At 49.1% G+C, this 16,119-nt stretch overlaps 1 protein-coding gene and 1 pseudogene across 1 annotated transcript in view; one reads left to right on the forward strand and one right to left on the reverse strand.

Annotated features, from left to right (window-relative positions):
• The first annotated feature begins 7,365 nt into the window (after nt 1-7,365).
• On the forward strand, nt 7,366-7,536 carry LOC144669211 (U2 spliceosomal RNA; annotated as a pseudogene).
• Nucleotides 7,537-9,667: 2,131 nt separating this feature from the next.
• Nucleotides 9,668-16,119, reverse strand: part of LOC144668728 (zona pellucida sperm-binding protein 3-like) — a 45,697-nt gene continuing 39,245 nt past the window's right edge. The window contains exons 2-7 of the mRNA XM_078531057.1: nt 12,590-12,705; nt 12,398-12,501; nt 12,129-12,306; nt 11,916-12,042; nt 11,747-11,835; nt 9,668-9,716 (exon numbers count right to left, since the gene is read on the reverse strand). Of these exons, the coding sequence (XP_078387183.1) occupies nt 9,668-9,716; nt 11,747-11,835; nt 11,916-12,042; nt 12,129-12,306; nt 12,398-12,501; nt 12,590-12,705 (663 nt within the window). The remainder of the gene's footprint in view (nt 9,717-11,746; nt 11,836-11,915; nt 12,043-12,128; nt 12,307-12,397; nt 12,502-12,589; nt 12,706-16,119) is intronic.

Genomic DNA, 16,119 nt, shown 5'->3' on the forward strand with positions numbered 1-16,119 from the left:
GAGTGACAAGAAACAGAGAGTAATAGTTAATGGATGATTTTAGGGCTGGAGGCGGGTTTGTAGTGGAGTTCCCCAGGGGTCAGTATTGGACCCTTGCTTTTCCTGATATATATGAATGGTTTAGACCTTAGAGTAGAGGAAAATTTTTCAAAATTTGCAGACGATACAAAACTTGGAAGCAACTGTGAACCGTGAAGAGGGCAGTGGAGAACTTGAAAAGGACACAGACTAGTTGGTCGAATGGGCGGATATGTGGCAGATGAAGTTCAGTGTGGAGAAATATGAGCTGATGCATTTTGGTAGGAAGAACATAGAGAGACAGCACAAAATAAAGGGGGCGTCGACACAGATGGACCTGGGTGTGTATTTGCATAAGTCATTAAAGGTGGCAGGACAAGTTGAGAGAGCAGTTAACACAGCGTTCAGTATCCTAGGCTTTATTAATAGGGGCTTGTATAAGACACGAGTTAGACCACAGCTGGAGTACTGCGTACAGTTCTGGGCACCACATTTTAGGGAGGATGTGAAGGCATTGGAGAGAGTGCCGAAGAGGGATGTGGAAGATCAGTTACGGAGTAAGATTGGAGACGTTGAGACTGTTTTCCTGAGAGAAAAGAAGGCTGAGAAGAGAGTTGATAGAGGTATTGAAAGTCATGAGAGGTCTGGAGAGAGTAGATAGGGAGAAATTGTCCCCACTTGTGAAATGATCGAAAATGAGGGGATACAGATTTAAAGCAACGGGTCAAAGAAGCAGAAGTGACATAAGAGAAACCGATTTCACACCGTGAGTGGCTAGGGTCCGGAATGCACTGACTGAGAGTGTGGTTCAATCAAAGCATTCAAGAGGGAATTAGATAATTAGTTGAAAAGAAACAATCTGTAGGGTTATTGGGTGAGGGCAGGAGAATGGCACTGGGTATTGAGATGCTCATTCAGAGAGCCAGTACAGACACGATGGGCCGATTGGCCTGCTTATGCACCGTAACCATTGTGTGATCGTGAATTTAGACGCTTGTCAGCAGCTGTGTAAAGTCTATGAGCTTTGAGCTGGGAGCTTGCTGTACTTTTAAGAGCGGTATCAGCAGCGGCAGCAGAGAACTGGTTTAAAATGTTGTGAGGTAAAAGCTGCAGTGGAGTGAGAGAGAGAGAGAGAGTGTGGTGGAGAGGTGTATTTGCAAGTGAATGGTGCTTTTGTATGAACGGTTTTCCAGGATTTGGGGCTCCATTGTCCAAAACAACTTCTTTCACTGCCCAAAATAGGCTAAAGACTGAACTCAATGGGCAGAATTTTTGGCTTGGTGGGCGGGCGCGTGTCCGATTCGCTCGAGCCTGAAATGAAACATGTTGACATCAGCCGAGCGTCCCAACGTCAACGCGCACTCTCGCGATATTTCGGTGCATCATTAAATATTGGCCTACGCTGCACCTGCAGAACAAATGAAGCAAACTCAGGCCAATAACACAAAATCAAATGTCATTTAATGTTGCAGGTGACAGATCCCTGAACTGAACATTAACCGGTGTTGTTTGTCACACCATTAAAAAACTCAAAGCAAAATGGGGGAACAAAACATCACCCGTGACAAGACCATCTTGTGCTTAAGGTGCTTTAAATTTACATTTGTGGGTGCTATGTCTAGGTGCTGCCCCCTCGCTGGCACTGGCATTGGAGGCAGCCTGCTGACTCTGCTGCCTTGTTGGCCTGGGTGACCTTGGCGGTCGTCCTCTGGCCAGTGGAGCCTGTGCTGTCCCCACCTGGGAGGGAGCGGCCAGTGCCATGGCTGCCATCTCCCCAGTCGCCGCAGCCTCATCAGATGCCACGGTCACTGGCAGAGGGGCAGAGGGGCTGCTGCCATCATCCGTAGAGCCCTGAGAGGAGCCCGCAGAGACAACAGGCAGCTCGTGCGCCAACGTGAGGTCACTCAGGACCTCCCTGCTCACCATTGATGGACGGGCACCTAGCTGGTATACTGGGTACCCCATCCATCTCACACACGGACACTGACCACCTGAGGTCATTGCCGGTGTGAGCGCTTGCAGGTCCGAGTGTATCCCCAGGGACCCCTGATCCTGTCCCTGGGGCAGCCTCTCCCTGACAGTCACCACTCTCTCCTTGGCTGAGGCAGTGCGCTCAGTGGTCATGCTCCCCATGGACTCCTCCATAACGGAGACCATGGCGCACATACCCTCATAGATCTCCGCTAGATCCTCCCGCACACCCCGCTGGACGTCCAGCATCTGCTTCCTAATGGACGACTCCAGAGGCTCATCATCAGCCTTCGACTGAGCATCGTCCTGGTCTCCAGCAGTCCTCCGACTGCCAGCACCCTGGGCACTCTCTGCCTCTGCCTGCACCTCAAACGAGTGTGAAGTGCCCTCACCAATGTGCACTGAGATACTGGACGGCCATCTAATGCTGGTATCTGCGCTGGTGCCTGCTTGACAGAGCGGGTGTGAGGCAGGCGCGTGGGGAACATGGTGATCTTCCGGGGTCAGGGGTGGCCCTTCAGGGTCCTGAGTGCGAGCGCCTGCTGCTGAACCCAAAAGGGAGAAGATGAACATGTCGTTAGTGAAAGTCATCAGACTCTCACTGTACATGCCAGGCACCCTGGTGAGACAACGGAGATCTGCTTCATGGTGCCCTCGTCTTTTGATTGTCAATGGGGACTCCAGGTTCGAGGCGCACATCAATGAAGAGGCTACACTAGAATGGTTGCACAAGCTGAAGTTCTCACCTCAGTGCGCTGCACTCTGACCTTCGTCTGATACCCCAACCTCACCATGGCTGGTTGACCGAGGTACTTGCTGCCCCTCGAGTTCCAAGGCCTTCTGCTTATAGTGAGTGAGGATGAGGAGGTGTGGGGTTCCCCGCCAGTCTGTGACCTCTCAATATTGTTATGGGATGTCTTCTCCTGAAAGTATAGAGGAGCAGTGAGTCCACTCTCTACCTGCAGCGCCATTGCAGCCAGTCCAACCCCAGCTGAGGACCATCTCGCAGGGCACATCCGATTCGTGGCACTCGACCCGCAAGGCACTCAGTCCATGCAGCCAGGGCTCACCCCCTTGGCGAACTTCGGCATCATTGGCAGCTGCCACTGACTGTAACACCCCTGAGGTCCATGGGGGATGGCCAGCCCCTAACTGTTCTCCACACTGACCCATGCCAACATGCTACTCATGGGCACTCATCCTTCCTAAGAATGGGTTTGGGTGCATGCCCAGTGCTCTTATTACCATTGCCACTCATTCCTTCCAGTTTCTAACACATGCCCCGGACCCTCCGAACCATATCCCCAGCACCTTCAGGCCGTCAGCCCTGACGGTGAAGGGGACAAAGGATCGGTCAGCCCAGTTCCCAAAGAACATGGCCTCGCTCTTCCCACGATTTACCTTGGCTCCCGAGGCCAGTTCGAACTGGTCGCAGATGTGCATCAGTCTGCGCACCGACAGTGGATCCGAGCAGAAGACGGCGACATCGTCCATGTACAGGGAGGCTTTGACCTGAGTGCCTCCACTGCCTGGGATCGTCACTCCTCTTATGCCCGGATCCTTCCTGATGGACTCAGCAAAGGGTTCTATGCAACACACAAACAGGACAGGCGAGAGAGGACAGCCCTGCCTGACTCCAGATTTAATGGGAAAGCTATCTGTTTCCCACCCATTGATTGAGACTGCGCTACTGATGTTAGTGTAGAGCAGTTGGATCCAGTTGCGAATTTCGTCCCCAAACCCCATTTTGGAGAGCACATCCCCCATGTAGGTGTGCGATATTCTGTCAAAGGCCTTCTCCTGATCCAAGCTGATGAGGCAGGTATCCACACCCCTGTCCTGTACATAGGCAATCGTATCCCTGAGCAGCGCCAGGCTGTCAGAGATCTTCCTGCCTGGCACAGTGCAGGTCTGGTCAGGGTGGATCACCAATTCCAGAGCGGATTTGACCCGATTGACGATGACCTTGGACAGAAGCTTATAGTCCACATTCAACAGTGAAATGGGTCACCAATTTCTAATTTCCTCCCTTCCCCCCTTGTGCTTGTAGATGAGGGTGATGATGCCTTTCCTCATGGATTCTGACATACTGCCGGCCAGGAGCATACTCTCGTACACTTCTAGCAGGTATGGGCCGATCCAGTCCCACAGAGCCGAATACAACTCCGCCAGCAAGCCGTCGCTTCCAGGAGTTTTACTCTTCTCGAAGGACTCAAGGGCCTTAGTCCCTGGAACAGAAGATGATCTTGGAGGCCTCCGAGGCAAAGAGCGAGGCTTGCTGGCTCTTCACCTCTTGGAGTTCCTCCTTGACATCGACCCCCATCGACTGCAGCCAGAGCAGATTCTGCATGTTTTTCTGGAGTCGGGACATTTCCCTCTGTTCCTTTCTAGCTTTCTGGGTGCCTTTGAGGATGAAAAACCTCTTGATGCTTACCTTGATCACTTTGGAGAGAGAAACTGAGTGAACTTTTCAGGTGAATGACCTTTCATCACAACCTGAAACGTTAACTCTGTTACTCCACACAGAGGCTGAAAACCTGCTGTGTATTTCCATCATTTTCTGTGTGTATTATCACAGAGATATTCTGTTTCTGCTCATTACTGAATATTCCAAACACTTTACTCCATGAAGCACTTTTGAAGTGTTGAAATGTGTTTTGCTGTTGTAAGTGTGGCAGTTATTTTGTACCCAGCAAGGACCCATATACAACAGCGGGATAATGACAAATAACCTCTTTTAACTGATGTTGGTTGAAGAATAAATGTTCAGCAGGAAACCAGGGAGAATTCCCCAGCTTGAATCGTACCTGGGATCTTTTTCAGCTACTTGTTAAAGCCTTGATTTCCGATCTCCTCCAACAGGACTGTCAGCTTGGATTAAGTGCACAAATCTCTGGAGTGAGATTTGAACCCACAACCTTCTGCTTGAGAGGCTACAGAGTCAGCAAGTGAAGCACAGGAGTAAATGGAGCTGGATCGTGAGTTTGGAGCTATACTGATGTAAGTGAAGATACTTTTAGTCAGCTGAATGGAGTGTCTCTTTAAATCTCTGCGTAGCTCTTTTCACAGACATTCTGTAAACAGCTTTTGGCTGGGTGGGTGGGGGAGGGGGGGAAGCTGTGTTGTTTTTTACAACTGTCCCTAACCTGTTTGACCAGAATTTTCTATTTTAAATTCAGACTTTAGCGACATGTCCTCTTTGTTTTCAGTTGTCTCACTGCCCCCCTCACATCAGTGTCTTAGCTTTTCACATTGACATTTTTTTTGCTGATGTCTTGAAATTCTTTAATGTTTCTTTCCATTCCCTGGTGTAAATATCATCTCAGTCGTCTGCACACAAGTTTACAGCACAGAAACAGGCCGGGACAATTCCGGTTCGACTGTCATCTGGAAATTGGGCCCAAATAGCGTTTGAAAGTGCACTGGTATGGTTATGCTTCGAGTTACCGTTAATTAAATTGCACAATCAGAAAGGAAAAATCTAAGATCAACCAACGCAATCAGGCAGAATAATAGAAAGCAATCTTTTCTTTGTTTTCCATAAGCAGCGTTCCTTGAGCTATTTAATAGAGGCAGCACTGATGTTGATTCTATTGCTACCACTGAAAATACTGTAACTCCTTCCGCTGACTGGAAAGGCGTCAGCAACAGTTGCGCCTGCGCACTCGGGCCTCACTGTTGAATAGAAAAGTAGAGAGCTGATGCTTCAGTTATTCAGGGCATTGGTGTGACCCCATCTGGAGCACTGTGTACACTATTGGTCTCCTTATTTGAGGAAGAATGTCAATGCGTTGGAAGCCATTCAGATACGGTTTACCCAACTAGTACCTGGATTGGGCGGATTGCCTTATGAGGAAGGATTGGACAGGCTAGGCCTGTATCTGCTGTAGTTCAGAAGAGTAAGAGGCGACCTGATTAAAACATACAAGAAGCTGAGGGGCCTTGAGAGGGTGGATGTGGAGAGGATGTTTCCTCTTGTGGGAGAATCTTGTATTTGGGGCCACTGTTTAAGACAGAGGTGAGGGGAAATTCTTTTCTCTCAGAGGGTCGTGAGACTTTGGAATTCTCTTCCTCAACAGGCGATGGAAGCAGAATCGTTGAATATTTTTAATTATTGGGAAGTAAGTGGGTGAAAGGTTATCGAGGGTAGGGGGTAATGTGGAAATGAGGTTACGATCAGATCAGCCGGGAGCTTATTGAGTGGCGAAGTGGGCTTGAAAGGCTGAGAGGCCGACTCCTGTTGCTAATTCATATGTTCATGTGTTTTTGTTAGTAACATGAAGAGGTTTTCACCCTCAAAGGTATTCAGAAGGCAAGAGAGAGAGGGAGAGGCTGGAGGAACGTTTCCTGTCTCCAGAAAAACCTGCTCCAGCTGCAGTCGATGGGGGTGGATGTCAAGGAGGAACTCCAATAGGTGAAGAGCCAGCAAGCCTCGCTCTTTGCCTCGGAGGCCTCCAAGATCATCTTCCGTTCCAGAGTCCGCTCCGTGGAGCAGGATGAGACGTGCTCACGTTTCTTCTTCCAAAAGGTACACAGAGAGAGCTCTGTGATCAGCAGCCTGAAGGAAGAAGACGGCTCAGTAAAGTCATCGCAGTCCGACATTTTGAGGATCAGCAAATCCTTTTATGTCGGATTGTATGACGTGAAGCCCACAGACAGTACGGAGTCCCAGTCCTTCCTGTCCTCCATTACAAAGGGCTTTGATGACAGTACATGGGAGAGTCTGGACAAACATGGTGGATGTGCTCTCAAAATGAGATTTGGGGAGGGATTCCGCAACACGGCAGGAGTCTCACCCCCTCTGCACGTTCCCCTTGAGGTGGCTGTGGTGGGGACAAGACCGTTGTTCACCTCCTTGTGGTTGTGCCTTTGCAAAGAAGGTCTGGACATCGGTGATAGACGCTCTTTGGTCTGCCTGAAACTTGTTGGACTTCCAGCGCAAAGAGTTGTCCCCGACCGAGTGTTGCAGACTGGCACGTTCCAAGGTCCAGGACTACGTGCTGAGGGACGCACTAAAGCTTGGGGCAGCCACCGCAAAGGCGCAATGGGGAAGGGTCGCTGTCTAAGACCTTTCTACCACAGTGCACCCAGGGACTGGGAAATGTTGAGAGCCCCTCGGGCTGTACAGCTCCAAATGAATGTCTGCAGTGAATACTAATTATATTGAAGCACCTCAGAGAGCAACATGATGTATGTTGATAACTCCAATACTTTTGTCTGATTGTCTGCATTGACCATATTGAAATGATTGTAATATTCATTGATTGTATCGATGCACCTTGTGATCAATGTGTAAAAGTTGAATCTGATTGTAGTTTTGTGATGGTGATTTTGAAATGTTTTGGAATGTTCCTCCAGATATTTTATGAATAAAGTATATTTTTCAAAAAAAAATCTGTACTTATCAGTTTAATATCCGATACGTCCTTTATCTGGGGACCAAATATTAAATTTATTTTTGGAGCAGGGAGATGGAACAGGATCTTTCTCCGTCCATTCCACACATCGACCTGGTATTGCAGCGTCTTCAGGAATGGTGCAGTTTTGCCCTCTACAGGGTGAAAGGGAAACTGAAAAGAAGAAAAAGTCATTCAGAACATTGTCCTGCTTTCCATCATTGATCTGGTTGAACTGAACTTGTGCTGAGTGGCAGGACAGGCTCATTGGTGCCAGACTGAGTGATGCCCCCTTTACCTTTAATTTCTCCTTTAACTCCTCTCAATTCCTCCAAATAAAAGGTGTGGCCATGGGTACCCGCATGGGCCCCCGCTATGCCTGTCTCTTTATGGGGTATGTGGAACATTCCTTGTTCCAGTCCTACTCCGGCCCCCTCCCACAACTCTTTCTCCGGTACATCGATGATTACTTCGGTGCTGCTTCATGCTCTCGTCGGGAACTGGAAAAATTTATTAATTTTGCTTCCAATCTCCACCCCTCCATCATTCTCACATGGTCCATCTCTGACACTTCCCTTCCCTTCCTTGACCTCTCTGTCTCAATTTCTGGTGATAGACTGTCCACCAATATCCATTACAAGCCTACCGACTCCCACAGCTACCTTGACTACAGCTCCTCACACCCTGCTTCCTGTAAGGACTCCATCCCATTCTCTCAGTTCTTTTGCGTCCGTCGCATCTGTTCTGATGCTGCTACCTTCAAAAACAGTTCTGCCACCACCAAACACACCTTCCCTTCACCCCCCTTGGCGGCATTCCGTAGGGATCGTTCCCTCCGGGACACCCTGGTCCACTCCATCACCCCTACTCCTCAACCCCCACCTATGGCACCTCCCCATGCACACGCAAAAGATGCAACACCTGCCCCTTCACTTCCTCTCTCCTCACCGTCCAAAGGCCCAAACACCCGTTTCAAGTGAAGCAGCATTTCACTTGCATTTCCTCTGACTTAGTCTACTGCATTCGTTGCTCCCAATGCGGTCTCCTCTACATTGGAGAGACCAAACGTAAACTGGGCGACCGCTTTGCAGAACACCTGCGGTCTGTCCGCAAGAATGACCCAAACCTCCCTGTCGCTTGCCATTTTAACACTCCACCCTGCTTTCTTGCCCACATGTCTGTCCTTGGCTTGCTGCATTGTTCCAGTGAAGCCCAACTCAAACTGGAGGAACAGCACCTCATCTTCCGACTAGGCACTTTACAGCCTTCCGGACTGAATATTGAATTCAACAACTTTAGACCTTGAACTCCCTCCCCCATCCCCACCCCCATTTCCGTTTCTTCCCCCTCCCTTTTATTTTTTCCAATAATTTATATAGATTTTTCTTTTCCCACCTATTTCCATTATTTTTAAATTTATACCTTTTATGCCCTGTTAGTCTTATATCACCCCACCCCCACTAGAGCTGTACCTTGTGTGTCCTCCCATCCATTCTTAATTAGCACATTCGTTTAGATAATACCACCACCTTCAACACCTCTTTGTTCTTTTGTCTCTGACATCTTTTGGTTATCTGATCCTATCACTGCTTGCTTGTCCCTACAACCACACCACCCCCCCGCCCGACTTCTCTCCCCCCACCCCCCCACCTTAAACCAGCTTATATTTCACCCCTCTCCTAGTTTTACTCAGTTCTGTTGAAGGGTTATGAGGACTCGAAACGTCAACTTTATTCTTCTCCACCGATGCTGCCAGACCTGCTGAGTTTTTCCAGGTAATTCTGTTTTTGTTTTGGATTTCCAGCATCCGCAGTTCTTTGTTTTTATATCTGAATGATGCCCCCCGTTGGATTTTGGTGCAACTGCAGGGCTGCTGCTGGTTTGCACTTGTGCTGCTTGTCAGGGTGGAGCCCGGGACTGGACGATGCCCCCTGTTGGATTTTGGTGCAACTGCAGGGCTGCTGCTGGTGTGCACTTGTGCTGCTTGTCAGGGTGGAATCCTGGACTGGAAAATGCCCCCTGTTGGATATTGGTACAACTGCAGGGCTGCTGCTGGTGTGCACTTGTGCTGCTTGTCAGGGCGGAGCCCGGGACTGGACGATGCCCCCTGTTGGGTTTTGAAGCTGTTGCAGGCGCTGCTTCAGGGAGGCAGCATCAAGCAAGAAAGGTCCTGATGCTCAATGCTGGCTGTCGGGTCTTCAGCCCATGTTCGGCCACACGCAGCAAAACGGACGGTGAAGCCGGAGGCCGAGGAAGACGGGACGGGCGCATGGGTTTCTGGGTTATCGCTTCTCGGCCTTTTGGCTAAGATCAGTTGTAGTGAAGCGACGGCTAAAACCAAAGGAGCCCCAAACCAGGGGGTACGTAACACCGTTCGGGTGACAGTGAAGGACAGTGAAGGAGGAGCACCCATGGATCGGGCCTTCTTCATCAAGCGGATCCTGTTGAAGGCGTTTGGATTGGAAGCGGAGGAGATCTACTCCCTGCAAGACTTCCCCAGCGCTGGATATTTCGACGTGACCTTCAGGAATGTTGCTGCCTGCGTCAAGTTCCTGAAGGTGTTCGAGAAGAAGAGACACCAGCCGGAGATGAAGATCCTGATGGTGGAGCCGCTCTTTGCTCTGCCGTTGCAACGGGACCGTGTGGTGACGGTGCATCTCTACAACCCCTACGTCCCTGTCACTGACGTGTTCACCTTCCTCACCAGGTACGTCGACAAGGTTGGGAGCTGCACCGAGGTTAGAGACGCCTTCGGGATTTGGACCAGCAAACGCCAGGTTAAGGTCACGCTCAAGACCGACGGTAAGGGAGCCATCTTCCACCCTCCTTCCAGATTTGCTATCGGGGGAAGCCGTGGCTACCTGGTCTACGCTGGACAACCCAAACTTTGTCACTCATGCGGCAAGTCTGGTCATGTGGCGGCCAACTGCAGCGCCGCCCTCTGCAAGAACTGCAAACAGGAAGGGCACCAGACAAAGGACTGAAAACAGACTAAGTGCTGCAACCTGTGTGGCGAGGCAGGTCACCTCTACAGGACCTGCCCCAAACGCTGCCTCACTTATGCACGGGCAGCCAACGCCAATGAGGGGGAAGCAGAAGAAATGCTTCGTGTCACTACTACCAAAGACTCTTGTAACACTCCAAACACCATGGCCCCCAGTGAGAACAACGGGACAAAGGAGGACACAGAGAGAGACAAGGTGGAGGATAAGATTGAGGCAGCAGACAGCCAATCAACAGCACTGCCCCCTGAACCTCCCACTCCTCAGGAGAGCGAATCAATGGAGGAGGAAGCAGCGGAAAATCAGCAGGGGGAGTGGCAGCTGGTGAAGAGAGCCAAAAGGAAGAAGGGGCTAAGAAGGGACCAAGCCACTTCCCAGACAAGTGGCAAGAGGCGTCTCCTATCCGACACGGATGACAAGGACAGCTGCTCTTCAGACGAAGAAAGGTAAGGGCGGCACCTACAGAAGAAGCGGAAAAGCTCTAGGGAGTTGGAGGACGAGACACCCGAGCTCCAGAACATTGGCGACAATGAGGAGACCAGCGCACCCCGACTTTGCCCACAACCTGAAGAGGCCAGTGCACCCCAACCCCAGCAATCTGGGAGCAGTGAAGCGCTCAGCGCACCCCAGCTCCGGGAAGCCGGGAGCAGCAACGCCCCAGAGGGGGAGAGGATTGGGGAAGCTTCTCCAACAGAGGACATTTCAAATCCCGTCCTCTACACGAATCCCCAGATGCCACCTGAGCAGAACATCTCCAATGGGGAGGTTCAGGACAGTTTCCTCAGCCCATCCAAAGTGAGGCAATTTGTGAACACTATGGGTAAGCAGGAGCAGACCAAAGGCCTCGGACTCTCAGAGACAACAGGTTTGGTAAGACACTAAATGCTTTAAAATGGGTGTAAAGATTGTATCCAGAAATGTGCGTAGCATTAAATCTACTACTCGATGTGTTGCGACCTTGGACTACCTTGCCAAGGTCAAAGCTGACCTGTTGTTTCTGCAGGAGTGTGCGATGCCACTTCTCATCTCCTGCAGGGGTCCAAGTGAGGCCTCACCCTCCCACTTCAATCCAGCTTCACTCTCTGCAACATCAAACATTCCAGTTAGAGAGGGGAAAGGGGGACGTCCAACATCTAGAGGATCAATGTCCCACCAGCTTCAGGTACAAGATCTCTCCTTCCTCTGGGACCTAACCACAACTCCCTTGTGGCACCACAGTTACCCACATGGCAACAGGCACAAATGTCAATGCTCGATTCCTCCAATGGGGTCCAGCTAAACAAGAGAAAGAGCCCATCAACCAGGTTGTGCATCACATCCCCACACAACATCCCTGAGGGAGAGAGAGGGGGAACTGACACATTCTGCACCTTCTGGAAAGTACAAGCTTTGTTCCTGGAATCCCTCTGATCCAATGGAGCAACTTTCAGGTGACAGGTGATGAAAATCTGAGGGACACATTCAACACAAGTCATGATTCAGTGACTCCCTCCCAACATGGAGACCCCAATGATCAGCTTCCTCTTACCAAGGAACGGTCATCTCCAAGGAAACGGAACACATCCAGGTCAAAGCGGAGCTTGTCCAGCTCCCGCTCGTCTCTTGGCAACACAAAGGTTGAAAAGGAGTCCTCAGCTTTGCTGTCCAGGAGGCAACTGAAGAAAGATTAAAAAGGGACAGGAAGTGAATCAAGTGAAGCCATTGAGATGGGACCAGCTGGAGAAAGCAGAGAGATCCTTGCCCATTGTGGTCAATGAAGCTGTATCTCCGGGTGGAGTCCTTGTCTGGGCTCAGTGTAGCTACACAGCGGTCAATGTAGAGCTTCAGGGGCATGTGGTTGATCATTGAAACAGAGGCCTCAATGTGAATGAGCTCACCCAGGTAGTAGACAGTCGAAGTGCGCTCTGTAAGCCAGTCACCTGAAGTACAAGAGGACAAGGGTTAGAGACAGTGGCTGTAACTCCCAGTGAGTGACTACAGGAAATCACTCCCCATCCACCCATCACATACCATTCATTAGGCGCAGAGAGAATGACAGATGCCCTTCTCCAGACTTGGTGGAGCTGAATGGGATCCAGGTGGGCTTGATGGGGTCACTGCTCACATTGCCCTTCCTGGAAAGGCAGGGGAGTCATTTTAGGACATCTTCAGAGACCACCAGCAGCTGTAGATCTTATTGACAAAGTGAATAAAGATTCTCACCTCAAATAACGACACTCAATGGGAACGACAGCTCCATTCGTTCTCACAATGACAGATCCATGATACTCTGGGGTGTGGTTCAGGTGGGTGGTGTAGATGAGGAAATCTCCAATCATCTGAAAGAATCAGGTGAAGGAATGAAGAACTGATCTGAAATGAGAATGTTCTCCACAGGGGTTAACAATGAAGTCATCCCATCCCCTGAAAACAATTCTGAGGGGGATGGACAGGATCAGTGTGAAGAGGCTGCTTCCCCCCAGCCGGAGGAGAGTTGATTATTAGGGGTAGGCATCTCAGGTCAGGGGGTCACTTAAGATTAATGTGACAGGGAATTACTTCATACAGCAGGTGGTGAATGTTTGGGATTCTATCCCAGAGAGCTGTGAATGCTCAGTCACCGAGTACATTGGAGACAGATGGATTTATTTTGGGGAATGAAGGGAATGTTATGATGTGGCAGATGATGCTAGTCAGGTGGATCAAATCTACGAGGGAAACTTGATTAGGCACTCAACTGTTTTGCAATTAGTATTTTATTTTGAGATCAGTGCCCGGAATTCAGGAACAGCAAAGACTGCCACAAATTCAGGAGGTTTAGATAAAAATGTAAACATTTAAAGAAAAGATTAAGCACATCCATTATGTCTACAAATTACTATAAGAACTCCCAAAATTCTGATTAATCTGGCTCCCAGTGACACCTTCATTAAGGCAACAGTTAAAAAACAGATTTGTACAGACCCAGGCAAAGCAACACCACCTGGACAGGAGAATTCAATACGAGTTGACACATCCTTGGTTCCTTTAGACAGGAACTTGATGCAGAGGCTGGAGGCTTCTCACATTTATGAAAGATCTTAGGATGTCTTCAATACTGACTCAGCCTCATCCTCTCTACAGGTAAATTCCATTGTTCCCATATCTTGTTGCAACTTCACTTTTCATAATATAAAACTTTAGTACTAATTTATCAGTAACCTTTTGAAAAAAATTAACACTTCAGCTTAGTTTCTGAAAGCTGGGTGTCACATCCCACCATTGCTTGGAAATTCAAGCTATCCAAATTTATATAAAAAAGCAAATTTTCATCACATCTCATTCTAAACCTGGTTCGATTAAACTGGACTGAAACCTCCAGTTGGATTGATCTGAATGAGGGGAATAGAGCTGAAAATCCTCAAAACAACAAAAGGAAAAGCTTGGAGGATCCAAAGAGAAGGTTCAAGACCAATGGGGCTGATGTCATAGGTTGGAGAGACTCAGGGATCAGTTAAAGTAAAGTACAATACAAGATAGAAAGCTAATTTGTAGTTTTATAAAGCAGGAGACAGCTATCTCCTCAATATCATTGACATCTCACCCAGTGTTGGAATGAAGAGTGGGGAACAACCTACAGCCCAAGCTTAGAGCAAGAGCTGAGGATTCCCATTACCTGCAACCTGCTGCCACACTCATGGAGTCCATAGTCAAAGAGGACAGTGTGGTTCTGAGAGTAGATCCTGGTTGGCCGACAACCTGCTGTCCCCGGGGTCAGGTCAGCAGCTTTGATCAGGTGCCTGGTTCCAAATAAATCCAGCTGGACCCTGAGCAGCAGCTTGTCCTCTCCACACTGCACCATCACAGTCTGCAGTGGAGACACACTTCCACCCTCAGACACACGGAAATGGGAACCAAAGGGAGGCCCAGGAGGAGAGACTGTCTGAGGCACAGGGGTGGCTTTGACTCTGCTCCATGGAAACCTCTGGCCCAGAAACAGTTGCCAAGTATCAGAGCCACAAACAGCTCCAGCTAACACCAGCACTGGGAACAAAGGCCTCACTACAAAATCACCCATGATACCAAACAACTCAACCATCCCTTCAGCCACCGAGCAGCACCTTTTATACACACAAGCTGCACTCACCTGACACCAATGAGACCGGAAGCAGCAACATTGAACCAATTAACCAGCCCCAAACTCCACAATCTCCACCAATGACAGAACTCATGGATTTATTACCAGGAAGGCTGATTTTATTTGGACCAATAGGAGTTGGTCTGGGGGGGGGAATGATGTCGATGAACAAAAGGGAAGGTGCGTGATAGGGTGGAGGGCAGGAGAGATTAAAGGATAAAAGGTTTCATGGTGCAAAAGCCAAAGGCAGTGGTAATGGGTAAAGTAAAGAAACAAAAGATGTGTCCAGATGAGGTGTGAATGGCTGCATAGCAACCGTCTGAATGTAACGTAGAATCGTAGAATTTTTACAACACAGAAAGAGGCCACTCGGCCCATCGTGTCTGCCCCGGCTGAAGAACGAACCCCCCCCAGCCTAATCCCACTTTCCAGCACTTGGTCCGTAGCCCTGCAGCTTCCGGCAGTTGAGGTGCATATCCAGACACCTTTTCAATGAGTTGAGGGTTCCGGCCTCTACTCCCCTTTCAGGCAGTGAGTTCCAGACCCACACAATCCTCTGGGTGACAAAAGGTTTTCCTCATCTCCCCTCTAACCTTTCTATCAATCACTTAAAATCTATATCGCCTCGTCAATGTGCTCTCTGCTAAAGTAAATAGGCCCTTCCCATCCAGTCTATCCAGGCCCTTCACAATTTTGTACATCTCAATCAAATCTCCCCTCAGCCTCCTCTGTTCCAAGGAGAACAACCCCAGCCTCTCCGATCTTTCCTCATATTTGCAATTTTCCAGCCCAGGCAACATCCTGGTAAATCTCCTCTGTTCCCTCTTGAATGCAATTACATCCTTTCTGTAACAAGATGACCAGAACAGCACACAGTACTCAAGCTGTGGCCTAACTAATGTTTTCTATAGTTCCAGCATAACCTCCCTGTTCTTATATTCTACACCTCGGCTAAGAAATGAAAGGATTCCATCTGCCTTCTTAACCAAATTCTCAACCTGTCCTGCTACATTCTGGGATCTGTGGACATTCACTCTAAGACCCCTCACTTCCTCTACACCTCTCAGTTTCCTCCCATTTATTGTGTAATCCTTTGCCTTGTTTGACCTCCCCAAATGCATCATCTCACACTTCTCTGGGTTGAATTCCATTTGCCACTTTTCTGCCCACTTAACCAGTCTATTGATGTCTTCCTGCAGTCCACAGCAACTCTCCTCACTATCAACCAATTTTTCTGCAAACTTCTTGATCATTCTACTTTTATGCCCAAATCATTAATATAGACCACAAAAAGCAGGGGGCCCAGTACTGAGCCCGGCAGAACCCCACTGGAAACAGCCTTCCAGTCACAAAAACATCCATCCTTTGTTTCCTGCCACTGAACCAATTTTGTATCCAGCTCGCTACGTTCCCCTGGATCCTATGGGCTTTTATTTTTTTAAGCAGTCTGCCATGTGGAACCTTGTCGAAAGCCTTGTTATAATCAATGTGTATCACATCAACTACACCACCCTCATCAATCCTACTTGTTACTTCCTCAAAAACTTCAATCTAATTAGTCAGATATGATCTGTGTACTATAGGCCCCCAAACAGTCAGGGAGAGTTGGAGGATCAAATATGTAGACAAATTTCAG

This window comes from Cetorhinus maximus, chromosome 28, assembly GCF_964194155.1.
Source record: "Cetorhinus maximus chromosome 28, sCetMax3.hap1.1, whole genome shotgun sequence".
NCBI lineage: Eukaryota > Metazoa > Chordata > Chondrichthyes > Lamniformes > Cetorhinidae > Cetorhinus > Cetorhinus maximus.